The sequence below is a fragment of the Poeciliopsis prolifica genome, unplaced genomic scaffold (genome assembly GCF_027474105.1).
Source record: "Poeciliopsis prolifica strain line A6 unplaced genomic scaffold, Auburn_PproV2 SCAFFOLD001, whole genome shotgun sequence".
NCBI classification, from domain to species: Eukaryota; Metazoa; Chordata; class Actinopteri; order Cyprinodontiformes; family Poeciliidae; genus Poeciliopsis; species Poeciliopsis prolifica.
The window spans coordinates 24128197-24143204 of NW_026562376.1; the positions used below are offsets into that span (position 1 = coordinate 24128197).

General features: G+C 39.2%; 1 protein-coding gene across 16 annotated transcripts in view; it reads left to right on the forward strand.

The window, feature by feature from the left end:
- Window positions 1-548: 548 nt before the first annotated feature.
- Window positions 549-15008, forward strand: part of ppip5k1b (diphosphoinositol pentakisphosphate kinase 1b) — a 50060-nt gene continuing 35600 nt past the window's right edge. For 15 of the 16 annotated variants that reach the window (XM_055058256.1, XM_055058609.1, XM_055058761.1 and 12 more), the window contains exons 1-8: window positions 549-754; window positions 8557-9009; window positions 10531-10726; window positions 11326-11416; window positions 11977-12062; window positions 13475-13629; window positions 14125-14226; window positions 14842-15003. In XM_055058256.1, coding sequence (XP_054914231.1) covers window positions 8833-9009; window positions 10531-10726; window positions 11326-11416; window positions 11977-12062; window positions 13475-13629; window positions 14125-14226; window positions 14842-15003 — 969 coding nt within the window. In that variant the 5' untranslated portion in view covers window positions 549-754; window positions 8557-8832. Of the gene's footprint in view, window positions 755-4863; window positions 5123-8556; window positions 9010-10530; window positions 10727-11325; window positions 11417-11976; window positions 12063-13474; window positions 13630-14124; window positions 14227-14841; window positions 15004-15008 lie in introns of those variants that run through there. The other variant, XM_055058336.1, reaches the window with a different exon arrangement.

Sequence of the window (15008 nt, forward strand, 5' to 3'; positions counted from 1 at the left end):
AAAAGTTGCAAGTTTGCTAGAAAAACCTTCGAATTTTTTAGATTGACACCAGAGATTTTCTAGGAAAAACAAGGAAATTTGTGAGCTCCAAAAGTTGAAAACTTATAAATTTTGAGAACAATCTCAGAATTCTTTTTGAAAAAACATAGACATTTCTGATCTGCGAAAGTAAAAAAAATTGCAAGGAAAAAACCCCTGAAATGTTGAGATTAATCTCATCAAAAAGTTCTTGAAAAAAGTTCTGAGACAAATCTGAACATTTCTGAGCTTTTTTTTCTGCAAATTTTCTACTTTTGAAAATCAAACATTTCTGTTTTGTTTTTTTTTTTCCCACGGAAATTTACTCCGATTTGTTTCTATCTATAATGGTCCTAATACACCGTCGTGTTCATACTCAGTTAAACACACTTAATTAATTCAAACTCGTTGACTATTAGCAGATGCAGTATTTTTGACGCGCGGTGCTGTAATGCAGCCAGATGACCGCTAGATGGCGGACACGGCGCTGATTTAATAAAACGTCATCCTGGCTGTGGTGGCCCCGGGAGGAAGGGGAAGCAAGCAGCTCATAGCGGCAACAGCCGAGCAACGACGGCGGTGACCGGACATGAACTTTAGCGAGCAGCTTACAACTTTTACTCAGAGTTTAGAGAGAGAGACGACGGAAGCAGCAGCAGCCGCTTCACTTCACCTCTACTCAGTCAGAGGGAACAAGGAAGTGAGGCGCAGGCAGACTCCCAGTTGTTTTCCTCCGGTGAGTCTCTGCTCCTTAAAGGCTTCGTGTGCTCTCCTCATGGTAAAAACTGGGCTTTATTTACTGTGCAGGAGGGCAGAGACAAAAGCAGACCAGCCTGTTAGTGTTTCTTAACCACAGCGTATCCACCTGGAGTTCAGGGGAGGTGAGCAGGCCCGGTTCGGATTGGTTAAGTTTGGTTTTATTTGACCCATTCATTGCCTTTTGAAGCTTGTGACTTGAAACAAGCAGCTGGACACCTGTAGTGCTGGGCTCTGGCTTAAATGGAGGCTTGATTTCAGAGACGGTGAACACATGGACGCATCCGTGCTGAGTTGGTTGCTTTCTATTAACACGTAACGTGGGCAGAGCAACGCGTTTCAACGCGTCTGGAAGTTTATTTGTTTTTTCAAAGATTATTTTATTACGTGGAAGTCATTTTCCTGCAGCTGTGTTGCCCTGAATTTAAAACTGATTGTTCGTGTAGGCATTGAGGGCGCTTGTGTAAAAGTTGTTTCTCAGGATGTGAAACCTGGTGTCCAGAGGCGGTTCTTGCATGACTGGGTTCCTGGGCGAGCCTCTCTTTCTGGCAGTGGAGTCCCAGAATTTCAAGACGGTGTCTGCGTAACACTTTTTACGCAGACACCGTTATTTATTTATTTTCAGTGAAAATCCAGTCGAGGTCTTTTCAGACTCATAGGGAGGGTCAATTTAATTTAGCGCCACATAATAAACTGAGAATGACATCAAACATTAATTAGCATTCGTGAACAGTTTCTGTTATGTTTTATTTTGTCTTAAGATTCCCCCTGAAATGAACACACATCGGCAACGGTCTGTATTGTTGAATTTCAAGTGGAACATTATTTTTAAAAAGTTGTTGCTTTGAGATGCACCAATCACAACTTTTGAGGTCAATTTCCCAAACTGAACTTTCTCACTTTCTCTCTCTCTCTCTCTCTCTCTCTCTCTCTCTCTCCTTTTTTTAATGCTTTAACCCTTCAGTATAGATTTCAGTATTTATGTCAGGAGCAGAGGCGACATAGTGGAGCAGTCGCTGTAAAACATTCTGAATGACGAAAAAAAAAGGTTACAAAATGTAAACGTTGGTCTGTTGCTAGCATCTTGTATTTACAAGCTGCGGGATGCAGACAGCAGTTTTGTGTGTGTACCCTGCAGAATGTTTTTACAAAAGTCTAGCAACACTTTCAAATTCAACTGGTTAAGCGTAAGTTTGAGCAGTTTTGCTGTAAACGCATTCAGACTTCTTCTTATCTCCTGAAAGTCCTGCTCTCTCTCCCTTTCTTGCAGCAGCCAAATATTATTGAGGCACTATTTCTCTATTTTTTTGGCGTCTAATGTATTGCCAGTTGTTGGCATGCTGTTGTCGTAAAACTGTCACCTTTGTACCTTCTGTGTATTTATCAAAATTGTTTTCTTTGTAGATTAGTTTGTTCTCTACTCTGTGTTACATAATCCTCATATTAAATGCTTGGAATGCATAAACACTGCAAGGTTTTTAGTTATCAGCTTAAAAGGTTTTATAAACACTCCTGAGATTTTATCTTACATATTTTGATGACAGTAGAAAAAAAATTTACTCTGTTTCTGGCCACCTAATTTCTTAACACCTCAATACACATACAGGAAAAGGCGACTGTTCTGCTGATGTTTGCGTCCTGATAACTATTGTTATCTTTTCTGTACTGATATTTTCATGGAGTTTGCCCACTTGATTTTATTTTCCACTGCATCTAATTATTAACTGCTTTTCTAATAAGTGAGTTAACAGCTTTTGACGAGAATAAGAAACATTTGCTGTTTTTCTTTGATATCAACAACCTTTTTTTTTTTCCCTAATAATTTTAGAATTACGCTTGTGGCTTCTGTGCTCAAGACGTGACCTCAGTTACTTCCAGACGTACACAACTGTTTATGGTCCCCGGCTGATGGGGATGGGAGCTAATGGCCGGCTCCTCCCTGTTGTAACCGCCACATTAGTGAGCTATGGCAGACGGTCTCAAAGGTTAAAAGCTTTTTGTGTGTGTGTGTGTGTAACCGGTGTCGTGTTGTGACGGAGACAACGAAGCGTCCACGGACCAACAGGTGGCAGCTGATGTCGCTCATCACCTCCTGCTAATTTATTCATGAGTGATTAAAAAGGGTTTTGTTTTTCACAGGGACCAATCTGCCTGGCAGAGGAAAGCCATAATAAAAGTGATTTCTCTCTGGCGACTTCTTTTTTATTTTTTTTATTTTTGTCATCTCATTAGGAAGAACTAAGTAGTTTTATGACTTGTGTCGAGTTAACCGGTGTCAGGATGTTAGCGTCTCCGTTAATTTGCGAACACGGCTCGTGTTGGTGCATATAAGCAGTTATTTTGTTGTGTGAATGTGAACTAAGATATGTTAATGCCTTTAAAATGCATACACACAACGTTTACAATAGTCCCACTGTTTAATATTTAAGCTTCAAAGCCATGAAATGTGTTCTGTTTGCTTTCGTTAAGCGATATAACACTGAGGGCGCAGTGTGACACTGTTCTCAGCTGTGTTCACACTGAACATCTGAAGAAAATGCAGATCAGACAATTCAAACTTTCTCCACCGGTACTGCTTACACATGTAGTTAACTGCTGGAGATGCTTTGCTAGATATCTTCTCGTGTCGTGGGAAATGATTCAAAGAAAACTTGGGGAGAGTGAGTGGCAGGACGGCCAGTCATGCATGAAAGATGCAGAAATGACCTGGCAGGCCTGACAGAACTTGCTGGCCTGAAAGGCTCTGGCTGCTCACACAGCATTGATCTCAATTGTTAGCATCTGCTGCCATAGCTGTCCAACAGTACAGTCAATACAACAATTAATATATTGTTGTATTGACTTCTGTTTCTAATTGAGAATTAGACTACTTCTAATTCTAGACTACTTGTGTCCCAGTAGTTGATGACTAGGAGGTCTGAAGGAACAGACATGTGGTTTTGTATGTATACATAACAGAAAACACATTTTTTGGTCTGGTTTGTTAAGACTCAGGTCCTGGTGTGTTAGTGACTTTAGTGTGGCACTTACTGTTTCAGTAGGAGGAATTTCTAGCAGCCAACAATCTGGTTGAGCCAAAAAAAAAAAAAATACTCTGCTCTCTGCATTCACTTCTGTGGGTCAACTATGTGCTCAGACTTTTCTCTTGGATATTTGCAAAGCTTCTGTAGGAACCCAAATGTGTGACGTTTGCGGTAGTAGCTTCGCCTTCGCCGTACCGTACCATTGGCCTATTGACCTACAGCTGAAGGTAGGCCAGAAATGGTGCAATACTGGTCCTGCAACAAGGAAAACTGAAAATATTTAGCATACTAAAGGGACAGTGGAAACAAGGCAATATAGAATCAGATGTTTGTTTTCTCATGAATTCCCCTCAGAAACTCTCTGGGTGGGTTACTTTAGGAGTTCTGCTGGGTCTGTTGTGCTAGTTTCTAGCAATGTGTGATTGTAGTTCCCTTCCAGGTATTTTGGTCCTACAAATTAGGTTTCTAGATGGGGTATATCATCCAGCAGTGTTTTGTCAGTATGTCATACACTTAAGTAATAAAATCAGTCCTTCCATATTACATCTAGTCCCCCTGAAACAGAACTAGCTGTTGCACTTTAGTGTGTAAAGTATACCTAAGTGTTTTGGTTGGAGCAGTGATGAGGCACGAGTAAATGAAAGCTGAGACACTTCCTGACTTGGTCGCTATTCTAATTATGAGAATAGCCTGGTGCAGGTGGTGTAAACAGTTTTTCATTGGATGGTTCTGGCCGCTTTTCCAACGTGTATCATTGGATCTGTTTGGTTTAGTTAAGTCCGACTTAGCATTCACATCAAGCTTAGGGTTATGTCATTTACGAGTTTATCTCTGTCAGTGTTCAGTGACCCCAGTCCTGCAAGATGGATCTGTGCTTTAGTGCGACCTGTCATCGCCTGAGAGGTTAGCGGTGATGAGTTATGTTTTGGAGGCGGGTGGTGGGGGTGCGTGTCGTGGGACCCATCACAATCCAAGATTGGGCTCCACCTCCTAGTTCCTGTCCCGCAGAGGACACAGTTATTTCTGGGTATCAAGGTTAGGCCAGAGTGGCATGCGGGACCCAGATGAGGTATGTCCGGGCAGAAAGTTCAGAACATGGGAGGGGATTGAGTCGACTCTTCAGCTCCCAGAATCTTTAACCGGTCCTGTGCAGTAATCTCCATGTACTGTATGCAAGTGGAAAGGAATTTTTTATTTATTTATTTTTTTTTACCAAGTTCCTCTGCTTTTGGCGGTCTGATGTCACCAGAGTGGATTGTAGGTGTTGAAAAGTGATTCTTATTTAACTTTGTCACGTTGGCTTCAGATCAGTCACAAGGGAACAGGTAAGCAATTAAAATTTAATTGATCTGAATAGGATTACACCGCAAGTAAGAGGTTCCCACACTCAGTCTTAATGTCCCGGGAATCTTTCCCGATTGTTTACAGTTACATACTCCTCGCAATTAATCTTTCAAAGGGCAACTCGAACTGAACCTTGCATTAAAATGTCTTGGACACGTGTGTGTGTGAGTGTGTGCGTGTGTGTGTGTGTGTAATATAATTTGGCAGCTAAGCATTTCAGGTTCTTTTTTTAGTTGTTCTATTGGATCAGTTCCCATCAGTGTGTGTGACTGTATGGGTCTTGTTCTTGCACTCAGGACTTTGTAATCGTTTCCCATTTTCTTTCCTATTAGAGATAATAGGTGTAGCTTGCTTAATATTATTGCAGTATTTTGTTTCGAACCAGAATTCTGCTGACGTTATCAAACACTCAGATAATGAGGAGGCATTTTTACAAAACATCAAACTGAAATGGGTTCAGAGTGGGATGTGTTCAATGGTTCCTGGTAGTAAAAGCATATGTTAAAAGGCTTTTTTTCTTTTGTGACATAAATCAGATGAATAGAACAAAAAGTCTGATTTTAATATGGAGACAGACTCTGGCTGGAATCTTGTTGTTATGTTGTTGTAACAAATGAAGACAGTCGTTACAAAGACTGAATGTTTCTCTAAAGTTGTTGGAAAAGGCGAAAAGAAAACTGGTTAGAACGCCAACAGCAACGATGGATGATCTGCAGGAATTTCCAGCTTTTGCTTTTTGTCTTGTATTCCCAGAATGTGCTAAGCTAAGGACTCTGTTAGAAAGATGTGTTATGATCTGATGTAGCCAAACCACTCCCTAAAGTTAGTGGAGCAATGCTAGAACAACACCATAGCAACAGTGAAATAAAGTGGCAGCAGGATGTAGATATAAATCTGAAATAAAATTTGTGTGGTGTCCTGTGAAGAGTCATGGGATGTTGAGGCTGCTGGAATAATGCTGGCAAAATGTGACATTTAATTTCTGGACTTCCTGGTGACTCCATTTAGGAGGGAGAAGTAGGTTAGGAACATAAATTGATAAACAAAACAGTCTTAAAAGTAGTGGCTTCTCAGATGGACACTGGAGTCATGTGTTGCAACATAATATACACACACGACTTAACCAGAGGACATGCTGACTCTGGCTGGACTCTTGTTGTTATGGCAACAACAAATAGCAGCATCAAGTCTGAGAAACCTGATTTGAATTTACTTTTGTCTCAAAACTCGGTTAATAAATAAGACATGATTAGCTCCGGCACTAATAGCTGAGGTTTTAAGAGAAAGGCATTTCTTCTCCCTTTCTCACAACCTACTTTCTGTCAACTCAACGGCAAATAAAGGTCATTAGAGACAGATGTCAAAAAATAGGAGGACAGAAAACTCTGGAGGACAGAAAACTCCAGAGTTTGCCCTTCAGACCCAAGGATGAAGGGCAAAATGAATAAATGATTGTAAAAGCATTCATTCAGCTGACACGTTGCGCACCATTCCTGGGCCCCCTTCTGTTGCAGATCCATAGGACAGTGGTATGGCATAAATAGGTCACACGAATCAGTCGATTCATTGAGGGGCAGAAAGATGGATGATTGAAACAAGTACAAGAGACATTGGTGTGTCCCCTTTCTCATCGCATTAACATGACAAATTGGTTTAACCTCCATTTAGTTTTTTTTTTTACTAAATACTTTATTTTTATAATTTTAATAGTTTTTCAAGTACACATTCATACATTGAACAGTTTCTTCTAACAAAAATTTCAGAGCAACTAGTTTGACAAGGAGCAGTTGAGTGATTTTCAACGGAGACAAAGAAGGAAACAAAAAAGGCAATTACATGAATTATGCAGTTGGCATCAGGCTCTGATGAATGTTCCATTTCTTCCAATATCTGTTAAATTTATAAGCAGCAAGCCTTGATGAGAAGGTCAGTCTCTCCATTGCATGAATTTCTTCAATTAAGTCCTTCCAGTCCAAACATGATGGTGGTTCCACATTAAGCTTCCTGCGAGTTCTAGCTTTCTTTGCAGCTGCTAGTAATATTAACAGGAGACAACTATCAGACTTCTTCAATTGCTGTGGTAAATTACACTGGAAAATCACAGTGCAAATTTAAGTCCATTTTAGTATTGATTTCCTTTATCGCTTATTACCAATAGGGTGCGATCTTAATACATTCCCAGAAAACATAAAAATGTCCTGCAGATACATTCGCACAGTTCCTCCAGCATTTTGCCTTTTCAGGGTTGTTACAATGCTTGCTTTTAATGTTAGGTGTAACAAAAATAACGCACCATGCATTTCCAGGAAAATTTCTTCCACAGGCCGGAACTTGACGTGTGAATCATGGAATTGCATATATTTAACCAAACATCATAAGTTATTATTTTGGCTTCTTTTTCCCATTTAACCTTAAGATATGTTGTATTACATTTTCTCTCCGTTTGTAGACATAAATATAGTTTGAATATTGTTTTTTTGGGAGATCTTCTGTGTCTTGAATCTAATAGGATTTTAAGTATACCTGTCTCGTCCTCCTCCAGAAGTTTTGTACTTTTATTCTAATGAAGTCTTAGCTGAAGATATCTAAAAAGTCAAATTTTTCCATGTTATAATTTCTTGAAGTTGTTTGAAACTTTTTAATTCACTATTGCTTGTAATTTTCCAGTAACTTGTTATGCCTTTTTGTGACCGCTGTGTAAATCTCTTATCCGTTCTTGCAGGGAGAAAATCTCTATCATAAGCAGGCCATCTTAAAATTTGAGCACTTCTTTCAACCTTTACTTGCTTTAATATTTTATGCCATATGCCCAACGGTACTTTTCGCCTTCAGGGAATTAGGTCAGAATCGATATGTTTTTTAATAAGGAAATGATCTCCGAGCCATGATTGTAGAGGTATGTCACTGTAGGTCAAGTCTCCCTCTTTCCATTTACCTTCACATGTTGGGTCACACCAACCAACTAACACTCTCACATGCTCTGCTCTGTAATAGTCCTCTAGATGTGGTAAAGCCCATCCACCCCTTTCTCTTGACAGTTACCCCCATTTAGGGTTAACCCCCGGCCGCCTAGTGAAAGTCCACCCTGCGGTGGAAACACCGTCGTAAATACGTCAAATCACAACATAGCGCTCCCAACATCACCATAAGTTCTTGAAGGTAATTTGGCTGTTAAGACAATTGGATTTCATTCTAGTCAGAATTTAGATTAAAGAATAAATATTTTCTAGACAGCGGTAGTCTTCTGACCTTATTTTTGAAGAAACTGGATTTTTTTGTTCTGCTGGTCTTACACCATTGGTATTCATTTTCCAAATAAACACGGTGGTTTCTAAGCTATTTGCTTAGCTGAACTGTGTTGACCAAGTTTCTTAACGGGTTTTTCTTTCTTTTTTGTCTTTTTTTTTTTTGTCAGATTATATGGTGAACAAATGTTGACACATGGAGCAAGGAGTTTCTAGGCTGAAATACCCTTCCATCTACCTCAACAGCTCTCGCTTTACACTCGACCTACCTCGGCCTGTGCTGTGCTGAGTCCACCATCATCAGCGACCTCAGAAGAGGCTGGCGAATCCCTTTTTGTTTCGTCAGCAGATCTCTCCGGTATCAGTCAACCAGCCGCTGTCAACGCTAGCATCGCTAACGTGAGGGAGGGTTCTCCTGAAGGAGTCATGTTTCGCCCAGGTTTGTGATGTCCGAGCCCTGCAACGGACCCGGACCAGTTGAAGAACGGGGGCGGATTCGTCGAGACGTACCCCGATTTGTGATTGGCTGTGAAGAGGATGAGCAAGACATGGGCCAAATGGAGGCTGGCATGAAGAACGAGATGCTTCGTCAGGACGACATGGAGGTGTATGAAAATGAATCTGTAAGTGAAAGAAATGAATGACATCATGTGTCATCATCAAAACCAACAAAAGGGGTTTTGAAAAAGAGCCAGTCATATCCTGGCAAAAGGAATCAATCAAGTTCATTCTTTCGCACATTTTAGCAGCAAGGTGCTTTAAAAACACAAAATTACTAAGTTAGAAAGAAAACCCTATACAGTCAACAACTAAACAAACATTGTATTTTGATGAGTGCCATCACCAAAATTATACATATCAAATAAAGTAAAGAAGTCTTTAAAAATCAATAGAAGAAGAGTAACATTCAGACAGGGGAATAGACAAAAAACCAGAAGGGCTTTTTGTGGTAATTTCACACGGTTACTCTTAAACGCCAAGTTTTCTTTCAGCATAATGACTTTATGACCCAGAGTAGCTGAATCCCGTCAACAACAAACGGCACTGATAAAAAGGTTGGATCAGTTACAGTTAGAATGGTGACATTTTCAGGCCTACTGGAGGAACAACGGCTGACAACCTAATCTCCATCTTCCATGAGCTGTGAGACAGAGGAGTTTGTTCATCTTAGGAAAAGTTGCAAAATAGATAATAATTTCCTCGATGGTTTGGGTTCAGAAAAAGGTCACATCTTGTGACCCACTCCACTTAGGGGTTTGCCGTAGCTGCTCCACACACGACCAGACTTTTCACCATATTTAACCGGCTGTTGTGTAGAATATGAAGCAGTGACAGCTGCCATCTTGTCGAGTATCTCTTGTACCATCTGGCTCCTCTCCGTTCCTCCATTGCTGTTGCCATTCGCCGCAGTTGCAGCAGAAACATTCAGATTGGACACATTTATTAGCAACACTGTCATATAAAGGAGAAATTGTCTTAAGTCTGTTCATGCAGTGAAGAAAAGTTATAAATAAAATGAACACGCCACAAGTCTGTATTTGTGACAGCCTTTTGAAAAAAGAAACATTTTGTCTGCAAAGGGAGGCTACGTAGAGATGCAACGTTTAGATTCAGTTCTCTTTGTTGTCAGCTTTAAAAAAAAACAAGTTAAAGGTCTCATGTGTAACATCTGGTGGCCATGTTGTATATAGCAGCTGTTTAAAATGAACTATCATGAAAAAAGAAATCTGAAATATCAAATTTGTCTAAAACTGTTTGACCAAATGGCCTTTTCTGTTTCCTTTCATTGTGAGGTCAATTAATAATCTGTAAACTCTGAGATTAAATAAAAGTAACATAATCCACAAAAAAAAAAGTTTCTCACTTTTCTTTAATTTCTGCATGCAACTTCTAAAAGATAGTTGCATGCATGGTTTTGAGGGCCATTGTCCCATTTATAAAAAGCTGTGTTTGTTCTAGGTTAATGAACATAAAATAGATTTTACAATTTCACAAACAGTTTAAAAGTATTTTATTTAAATACATATTTATTACTGTTATACATAGTATCTTAAACAAAGTTGTTATCCAGTTGAAAAAAGTTTGACAGCCATGTATAAGTAATACTTCCTGTTTGCATCGCCTACCGTTGTCCCTTCCACCAGCCGTCAGAGCGACAGATCGTTGTGGGCATATGTGCCATGATGAAGAAGTCCAAATCGAAGCCCATGACTCAGATCCTGGAGAGACTCTGTAAATTTGACTACATCGATGTCGTCATCTTCCCTGAGGAGGTGATCCTGGAGGAACCTGTGGAGAAATGGCCGCTCTGCGACTGCCTCATTTCCTTCCACTCCAAAGGTAAACTCTGCATTTCCATTATAGTCAGCTGAGTGAAAACGTTGGTGTTAAAATAATTATATCCAGTTTTTGTGCTTCCTCTGACTTTATTTCAAACATCTCCCTGACACTAATCCAGCTTCCAGTTTCATCCTATTTTTATTTCCATACTTTTTATGGCGATCTCTGCATTTTGATGAATGAATTTTTCTTAAGAGTTTCAAGTCTGCATAATTCCCAGGCGACAGGAAAAATTTATAACTCATGTTGCAGTGAGTTTGTCACATGCAATGTTTTTCCACTCTATTTTTAAAAACATTAGCTGACAGAGATAAGGGAACACGATCGTCTGTAGATGCAGTTTTTCCAGGAAAGAGCGAAGACGATGTTTATCCAAAACTTCTTGAGGACTCAGACGATCAGAACCTCAGTGTCATAGTATCTATGAATCACTAATTACTGGTTCTGAAAATAGGCTGACTTTTGCAAAAAGGAAAAGAAAAAAAAAAGCAGTTTAAGTGTGAAGCTACTCTCTAGAAAAAAGAAATGCTTTTTTTTTAATCTTCAGCAAATCCTTGTTCAAGCTGATCTAAAATGTGACGTATTCTTTTGGTTTTCAGGTTTTCCTCTTGACAAAGCTGTGGAATATGCTAAGCTCAGGAATCCAATGCTAATCAATGACCTCAACATGCAGTATTTTATTCAAGACAGGTGAGACTCAAAAACAAGAAAAAATAAACTTTCAATACACCTGTGATGGACTTTGATTATAGCAACGACAGGAATATAGCTTTTTTTTTTCAAAAACAAAATGGAAAAACGAGACTAACTTTATAAATTACATCACAAAAATTTGTCAAATCAGTCAGGTTAAAATTCAAATTATTTGCAAAACTTGTCTTAACCCTTGACTTAATGCCTCTTTTTGAATGTTTTAATGTTTAAAGTTTTGAAGTCAGTAAAGCTTAACAAGAAGTTATTTTCTCAAACTTTTAAATTTGGAGATTACATTTTTTTTCTAATTTGCATTTTTTTTAAATAAAAGGGAGTTTTTTAAATTTTATTTTCTTGTCTAGTTCTGGCTTGTAGTTTGGAAATCTTTTCCCAGTCTTAGTAATGAGCTGTTCTTGAGAAAATGGCATAATTGCTGTTTTTAGAGGCTTTCCCTTTATTATCTTTAACTTCCTGCTTTTGGTAACACAAAGGATCACTATGAGTCTTGCACAAATTCACTGTATTGTGGTTGTCTGTGATATTATTACTGATATTAGGAGGGAAGTGTATCGGATCCTTCAGGAAGAGGGCATCGACCTGCCTCGCTACGGCGTGTTAAACAGAGACCCTGACAATCCTGAAGGTGAGAACATTGTTGTCTTTTAAAAATAATAATAATCCCTTTTAGTGAAATGACGCAGATTGTTCATGCAGATTAACAGGAACTATTCTGAATGCATGTTTTCATTTAGAAATAAATGAGTTTGTGCCTGAATATCTACAGCAAGATCTTCTTTAAAGAGGCAGTATTATGTAAAATCAGCATTTTTAAGTTTAACTTCACATTATAATGTTATTCCACCAACAAAGCCAAACCTGGAGTTTTGCCTCGACTCTTTCATCCTTGTTTGAGAAATCTTTTAATCTCCATGGCAACCATTCAGGTGTGAAAAACGCCTGGGTGGACCGATCTCCTCCTCTGAGCTGAAGTTTCCACTTCACAGAACAGCTCTCTCCTTCAACTCCCACACTCAGCTCCTTCAGACTAGCCAGCAGCAATTAGTAAGCACCTGGTGGAACTTGACCTCATCAACGAGTGTTGGGTTTATTTTGTTCCCCAACCTGCAAGAATCAACCAAAGACACAAATTACTTTTCCGCAGAAAAGGGGAGAAGAGCTTGACGCGGAGCGGACCGCTGCCAAATGCTTTCTGAGATCAACTCCGTCGGCTCTCAGTCCCCAACTGCCTTTTATTATTATGTGAATATACAAAGAGGTTGGCTTTCTCACTCAGACATGCAAACAACTGACGAATACACTATCCTACAGGATGTTCTGGAAGTCTTCCGTAGATGTCCCATTGTTAGGACACAATGATGACCACTCTCAGGATACAGATAAAGATCAATCTGGCTCGTTAACACAGAAATGTGTGAGACATCTCCAACCCTCAAGAGAAAACCCTAAAAGACAGTTAACCTAGAAGACAGTTATACAATAAAGGAAAGGGAAAGAAAACAACACACGGAATAATATGAAAACAATTTACTTTTATTTAATTAATAAAAGTAAATCAACTAAGATAATAATTTTGCTAACAATTCTCAGTGAAACGCTGGTAAAAATGTTGTTAAAGGTTTAATAGAGGAGCCATGTTGTGATGACTTTCTGTAGGCGGAGTTTCAGAAAGAACAGAAGTTTCTTAAAGAGACAGGCCCAATTTTAGGGGCGCTAAATTACAAAGTCAAATTTCTTTAATGTCATTGCCAGCATTTTTATAACAACTGAAGGTGATATAGTTGATTGATTGTGCTATAAAATGGTACTATACACAATGCTGCCCCCTTTAATTAAAGTTGATATTTTTAGATTTGCTTGGTTACCAAGGGTTCATCATGTAATAAGCAGGTTGAAACTAAATATAGAAAATCAGTTGTGTTTCTAACAAATCCACATTTTATCATGTTATTTGCTGGTTTGACTGTTTCTTCATGCGTTCACTGGTAAAGACTTCCTGTTGAACCACCTTTAATCACAACAGCTCACTTTGTGCAGAGTGTAACCTGGTGGAGGGGGAGGACCACGTGGAGGTGAACGGGGAGGTGTTCCCTAAGCCCTTTGTGGAGAAGCCTGTGTGTGCAGAGGACCACAACGTCTACATCTACTACCCAACGTCTGCTGGGGGAGGCAGCCAGAGGCTCTTCAGAAAGGTAGCTGCTGTCAGCCTTATCCATTAATCTGATTTCTCTGTTTTAAGATTAAAATTTTGGAAAACGTGGGGTCGTGGGGTTTTCAGAGCGATATTACAGCTGCTATTCATTTCAACTTTGATTTCAGGTCACCTGACAGAAGAGATTGTAGAAATAAAAGCCAGTTTAAAAAATATTTGTCATTTGTAAAAGTTTTTCTTTGGGACAAAAAATTAGGAGGAAAAATAATTCAATTAAAGTTGGAAATCAAATTTGGTATAAAAAAATGTAGATTTTATTTTTAAGTCAGCAGTAATGCGTATTAATATGCATCCCACCAGACTTCTCTATAGAAGTTGGAATCGATGCTCCACAAAAGGCCATTGATGTTAGTTGTGCTTTCTTTTAATTAGCTTCCTTGGTTAGCTAATTAACCAAGGAGGTCCAATTTTAAGGCGCTAAATTACAAAGTCAAATTTTGTAGAGGCTGTGTTTATCGCTATATTTTTATTTTAGATTGGAAGTCGCAGCAGTGTCTACTCCCCAGAAAGTAACGTGCGAAAAACTGGATCGTACATCTACGAGGAGTTCATGCCGACTGATGGCACCGATGTGAAGGTACTGTGTGGATGCTAGCCTGACTTTTGATTTTGATGTGAAGGGCAGAGTGGGTTTGTATGGAGCTAAATTAGGTCCATAAATCTTATTAAAGAAAATATTTTGAATCTGAAAATAAATTATTCTAAAATGAAAAAACGTTTTCAACTGAAAAAATTATAAAAAAATTTTTTAAAATGAAAATAAAAAATATGTTTCTAACTAGAAAAATTAAAAACCAATCTAACTTTTTTTCCAAATTCAAAATTAATTTCAAAATTTCAGATTTTTTATTTTATTTTTTCAGTTTCAAACTTCAGGCCAGGCTGGGTTTGGGGGCGGGACTTCAGACAACATGACTTAAAGCTCCACACAGCAGCTGGACAAAACATTCCCCTGTTGCATTCAGGAAATGTAGAAACTTAGAAATATTTTTATGACATCACCAGTATCCTATGCTATAATAATACATAATGCTTCACAACACAAGTGAGGCAGCTCAAAGAAATTTTTGGTGCCCATTTAGCGTCATATTCAATAAGCTTGTAAGTACATATGTTTTAAAATTGTGTGTGTGTGGGGCGGTTTGATATTTTAAGTCATTTTCTGCCTGCGTGCTTCACCCGATGGTGTCAGGTTTACACGGTGGGCCCAGATTACGCCCACGCTGAGGCCAGGAAGTCTCCGGCCCTCGACGGTAAGGTGGAGCGAGACAGCGAGGGCAAGGAGATCCGCTACCCCGTCATGCTGACCGCCATGGAGAAACTGGTAGCTCGCAAGGTCTGCCTCGCCTTCAAGGTACC